The sequence below is a fragment of the Phaseolus vulgaris genome, chromosome 10 (assembly GCF_000499845.2).
Source record: "Phaseolus vulgaris cultivar G19833 chromosome 10, P. vulgaris v2.0, whole genome shotgun sequence".
NCBI lineage: Eukaryota > Viridiplantae > Streptophyta > Magnoliopsida > Fabales > Fabaceae > Phaseolus > Phaseolus vulgaris.
Window position 1 is genome coordinate 43,534,510 of NC_023750.2, and position 6,307 is coordinate 43,540,816.

At 31.9% G+C, this 6,307-nt stretch overlaps 1 protein-coding gene across 1 annotated transcript; it reads left to right on the forward strand.

The window, feature by feature from the left end:
• The first annotated feature begins 521 nt into the window (after window positions 1-521).
• On the forward strand, window positions 522-4,201 carry LOC137818655 (signal recognition particle subunit SRP54 2). Its single transcript, XM_068622202.1, has 8 exons — window positions 522-1,109; window positions 1,189-1,342; window positions 2,266-2,416; window positions 2,490-2,638; window positions 2,774-2,874; window positions 2,996-3,153; window positions 3,304-3,418; window positions 3,540-4,201. Exons 1-8 carry the CDS (start codon window positions 779-781, stop codon window positions 3,866-3,868), a joined length of 1,488 nt encoding a protein of 495 aa, XP_068478303.1. The 5' UTR covers window positions 522-778; the 3' UTR covers window positions 3,869-4,201.
• The last annotated feature ends 2,106 nt before the right edge of the window (window positions 4,202-6,307 follow it).

Here is a 6,307-nt window from a genome sequence, read left to right on the forward strand (position 1 = left end):
ACAAGTTAGTCCGAGTACAATGTGTAGGTAAGTTGAGAGTGAAAAATAATTTCACGTTGGATCTCATATGGTATTTATACCTTTTGGATGGACCTCCGCGGTCATAGGTTTGCTCGTGGGTCCTAGAGAGGGTCTAATCAGATCTTAATCACGTATTTATCACTAAATTGACTTAATTAAGGTTAACTGTGAAGTTATAAATTATGTTTGGATTAAGAAAATTATTCAGTCTTCTCGACCATTCGGCTTGGGTAGTACGTATAAAAAAAAAAGAATAGTGTATTCTAAATTTCTAACTATTAAAGGTAAAGTTATTAATTGAAATCCTATTTTATTTTAATGTAGGTGTTTCAAAAACTATTTTTTTTAATCTGTTTTAAAAATCTTAAATATTGAGAAAAAAATAAAGTATTCAATTAATTGTTTTACATAATTAACGACCTGATTAATTCGATCTAAACCTATTTTTTTTTTCAACTTTACAAACATGTTTAAAAAAAAGTAGAAAAGGGATAAATTAAGTTGTTTAACCTATTTTTCAGTTCATAATTTATAAATTAATAAAAAAGAGAAGATTTTTTTTTTCTAAATTCTAGTGGAATTTAGAAACGTAAAAAAAAAATCTAGCTATAGCTAGGGTGTGCGTGTATACGAGAAACGGCGTGCATACACAGTGGATATTTTGATTTGCCTTTTCTGTTTCACCGGCGGCGAACGTGGTGCAAACCCTAATTCAACGAATCCGGTGATCGGAGGAAGAATTTGACGGTGGGCGAAGATGGTTCTCGCGGAATTAGGTGGGAGCATTTCGCGTGCTCTTCAGCAGATGAGCAATGCGACCATCATCGACGAGAAAGTCCTCAACGATTGCCTCAACGACATCACGCGAGCGCTTCTTCAATCCGATGTGCAATTCAAGCTCGTCCGCGAAATGCAGACCAACATCAAGAGCATCGTCAACCTCGACGACCTCGCCGCCGGCCACAACAAGCGCCGGATCATCCAGCAGGCCGTGTTCAACGAGCTCTGCAAAATCCTCGATCCCGGGAAACCCTCGTTCACTCCCAAAAAGGCCAAACCCAGCGTCGTCATGTTCGTCGGTTTGCAAGGTTTGTTTCTTGCTTTCCAATAGCGTTATGGTTTGCGTTTTGCGCAATTGGAATGATTGTGGGTGTTTGCGTGATTCAGGATCTGGTAAGACGACGACGTGTACGAAATACGCGTATTATCATCAGAAGAAAGGGTGGAAGCCCGCACTGGTATGCGCGGATACGTTCAGAGCTGGTGCTTTTGATCAGTTGAAGCAAAACGCCACTAAGGCTAAGATCCCTTTCTATGGAAGGTACGTGTTGGTAGTTGTTATTTGATATGACTCTTGAGAAATGCAGAGATGGTTGGATTTAACTGTAGTTGGCTTATTGTTCTGTTGTTGGACATGCTGCACGTATACCTGTTGAATGTTGATAGTAAAGTTAAGGTTGTGGACTTGTAGTTTTATATGTCGGTGAGGCACATTGGCAGTTATATTTCTATATAGATCGTGTATTGGATGGTGGTGAATTTTGTGCTTCGGAAGTATTTGATGAATGGTATTCCAAGAGAACTGGCATTTTTTTGGAGGCACTATCTGAAGGCATGCTTATATGAAAATAATGGAAATTGCTAGAGAATAGAATTGGTTTTGCTGTCTGCAACTTTTGATTCTATCTTGGGTAAGAATTTAATGACTTTTTGTTGGTCTTCTAGGGAATAATGACATGAACAACTTGTTTAGGATATTATTCGTCTGCTAGTATGTATTAAGTGAGGAACAAAGTAAAATTGGGGATGATTGTCGCTGACTTTTTCGGAAACTGAGACATAGATTTGGTTGTTCTCATTCTCTTTTTTCAGATGTTATGGCTTTTACTCTCCTGGCCTTAATCACATGTTCAGATATGTCGCTAAGATTCCCATGCTCACAAATGGGCGTACTCTTTTTCATTTTCTTATCTTATTTCTTCTAAAGAAGACTTAATACAAATTTACAGTATTTCTCAGACATGCTATACAAGTTTACGAACATAAAAAAATGCATGAAATCAATAATTAAAACAATTTTTATTTTTTTCTTTCTAATTTGGATTCATCTTATGATTTTTTTTGTTTTCGTTGTATTTTTCTCATTGATGACAGCTGCTTGCTTCTATGTTGTAAATTGCATTTCTTGCCTATGGTCTTTGTGCTCAAGTAATTTTTTGGTTGCAATGGCCCATTTTTCTTCAGCTATATGGAGTCAGATCCTGTGAAAATTGCTGTGGAAGGGGTTGAAAGATTCAAGAACGAAAACTGTGATCTTATAATTGTTGACACTAGTGGGCGGCATAAACAAGAAGTTGCACTTTTTGAAGAAATGCGTCAAGTGTCAGAAGCAACGGTATTTCCTGCAGATACTCTGTTAATTTCTATTTTCAATAGTCAATAACATCATCTTTCATTGCATTGTTCAGAAACCAGATCTTGTTATATTCGTCATGGATAGCAGTATTGGTCAGGCTGCTTTTGATCAGGCTCAAGCATTTAAACAGAGTGTTGCAGTTGGAGCTGTCATTGTGACTAAAATGGATGGCCATGCAAAGGGTGGTGGTGCTCTTAGTGCGTAAGTATTGCCAAGATAATTATATTGTATTTATATGATTTAGTGCCAACTTTTGCAAATAGAGTGTGTTGCTTGTGTGTGTTTGTTGTGGTTTGATTTGAATTATTTGCAAATCTAATTAATCTTTATGTTCAGTGTAGCAGCAACAAAGAGTCCTGTAATATTCATTGGTACCGGAGAACACATGGATGAATTTGAAGTTTTTGATGTTAAACCATTTGTCAGTCGTCTATTAGGTGTGTTTTCTTGGATTTTTCTTTACATGAGTATTGGGTTATGCCACGCCCTTTAAGTATATTATTGTGTCAGTTTGCTTACATATTAATTTTTAGTGTTGTTCGATGACTTCTAATCTAGGCATGGGAGACTGGTCTGGGTTCATGGATAAAATTCATGAAGTTGTTCCTATGGATCAACAACCTGAACTACTTCAAAAGCTGTCAGAAGGAAACTTCACCTTGAGGATTATGTATGAGCAGTTTCAGAACATACTTAAAATGGGTCCCATTGGCCAGGTTACCTGCTTTTTATGTTTGATTGAATTTATTATTTCCACAATTTATATTTGATGCTCTAAACACATACTAATAATGACTCTGCTTGGTTATTGTGTAATGAGAGGCTGCACATTTACTTTGGTGACGTTTGCTTGGTTATTTATGCAGGTCTTTTCTATGCTACCAGGATTTAGTGCTGAATTAATGCCAAAAGGCCGTGAGAAGGAAAGCCAGGCAAAAATTAAGCGTTACATGACAATGATGGACTCAATGACAAACGAAGGCATGTGCTGGATATTTTTTTTGGCCTTTTTGAGAGGATCAAATTTTTGTATACTTAAACCCTTTGTTTTGAAAGAGTGTACCTTCATAAGCTAACCTTTAATGGTTACAAATGTTTACAGAGTTGGATAGCTCAAACCCAAAGCTCATGAATGAGTCCCGCGTGATGCGAATAGCTCGAGGTTCTGGTCGTCCAGTTAGGGAAGTAATGGAAATGTTGGAAGAGTACAAACGGCTTGCAAAGATATGGAGCAAAATGAAAGGGCTTAAAATACCTAAGAAGGGTGAAATGAGCGCCTTGTCCCGAAATATGAATGCCCAGCACATGAGCAAAGTCCTCCCTCCACAGATGCTAAAGCAAATCGGAGGCATGGGTGGGTTACAAAGCTTGATGAAGCAGATGGGATCTGCTAAAGATATGATGGGAATGTTTGGCGGTGGTGATAAGTAGATTACTGTGACATATGAACTGAGGATTGTTTCTGATCACTACTAATACATACTTCACAAGAGCTAGATTCATCAAATTATGCAGTTCAGATTGAATTCGGATGCATTGTTTTGTTAATCAATCTGCAGCAATCTCGATGGGTGGAATAGTTCATTTCAAATTTTACTTTAACAGTCCTTCTGTAGAACTAAACCCCCCTGTCTGTATATTTTTTAGTCTTTAGGAACGGAAAACAATTTTATTGTGAATTGGAAATTTTCTTTTAGGTGTAACATGATAAATAAGTTACATATTGCTCTTCTCTCAATATATTGAAAAAGATTAAGTTAATTATGACAGTTGGTTTTGGATTTGCATTTCATGAGTGAAATGTGGTAATCACATACATTAGCCGCAACCAGATATTAACTCGCTCAAATATTGTATCAACTCGTTTTCGATTGCTTCGATCCATGTTCTTTTTGTTCTATATTTTTTTTTCCTTTTGATTAATTAGTATCTGGTTTATCTTTCCTCTTGTCTCTTCCAATGTTGCTTTAGTGTTGGATAACCATATAATTTTAAATGACCAGTTGCAGGGTGGTTTCGGTAAGTATTTGTTTCTTGTTTTGTAGTTTGAGATCCAAAATGTATAATCCGGTATGTTAGAAGTTTGTTTTTTATATTGTGGAACATAGAATCCAAAATACAAAATATGTATTTTAAAATATAGAATCCAAAAAATATATATTTATATATGTATTTTGGATTTATATTTGTATTTTGGAATGTAGAATCGATTCATATGTATATACGTATAGGACATAGTTTAGTATTCATATTTTGTTAAGGTATGTTTTAATGTTTGTTTTATTGTGTTTATATTTGTTTCTAGTTATTTATGGATAATATTATATAATGAAAAATTGTGTAGCTGAAATTATAAGATGATTGTCTAATACCAATTGTAGATATATCAAGAATCAGCCAATTTTATTTATAACCTTTGCCAATTGATAATTGGCACAAGATGGAAACAATCGTTCTGTTTAATTGTTTTTAAAATCTATATTATTAAAAATAGAATTATAGTATGTTTGAATCAAAGTTATTAATGAGTCATTTTGTTTACGATGGAGTTGTATTGGATTGAAAAAAAAATCAATTTATTAAATTTTACACTCAAAATAAAAATAATTTACTTTAAATTAAACCCTAATAAGTTAAACTGGTTTTGAAAAGATTATTATTATTTAAAAAATAATTAGTAATCCAACTAACAATATGAATTTTTATCCACATTAAAACTAATGTTTTACTCATAAGTCTGTCTTTTTTTTTTCAATTCCACTGAAATGTTAGTTTACTAAACAATACTAGGAAGAAAAAAGAAAAATAAAGTTGTAGGAAAGTAAGTGAATTTCAATAAAAAAATATATAAAAGTTTGTAATAGGATTAATATGATTAAAAAATATACTATATTAAAAGTTACTAATATGCTCTTAGGTATTTTTTTAAATAATATGTTTAAATTTCATTTAAATAGTGAATAATCCTATTAGAATAATTGAAAAAAAAAGTATAAAAACATCTTTACATAGATAACATGTTCTTTTATTAATCCGAGAAAAACTTTAAAACTTACAGTAATCAACTGGACTATAATCAATTAGCCTTTAAGGTATAATAAATTATGTCTTATGGATAACCCAATTTATTACTCAATGTTAACTTTAAGAGTAAACATTTCAAATTAAAACGTTACAAATATTTTAATTTGAACTAAAATTTTATTTATCTAACCTTATTTATTTTTAATTTCTTATTTTTCACTTTAACGCAAACAACTAAAATTTTAATAATTTTTTTCTAGACATTATTTATCTTTGATCTAAAGCCAAATCTTTGATATGAGCATGAATTATCTTAATAAACAAAAAGATATTTCAATTCTCAACATTATAATCTCCATATTTTTTTTTTAAAAAAAAATCACAACACTCTTTTAAATGGTGTGTCTATGTCGGATAAAGTATAATACACTTGCAGGACACATATCGAGGTAGAGTGTTAAATTCAAAAAATATTTACTGGACTTCTGATAATTATAGTACAATTCTAATATAATTTTAAAATGAAAAAATACATTAATTTTTTAAAAACTCAAAAATTATTGTACAAATTTTTGTTATGATTATAAAAATAAGAAACAAATTTTTTTTAACCAACAATAAAAAATATCTTTTTACTAAAAAAAATCAAACATATTATACATAAATCTTTATTATCAATATCAATTTACATAATTTATAATTATATAATATATAGATTCATATATTTTATTTTAAAAATTATACGTATTTTCGTATATTGAGTATCTTTATAATATTATGGAATATTTTTATATTAGATATATGATGAACCCTATAAATAAGCATGAAGGGTTTATAAGTGCAAAT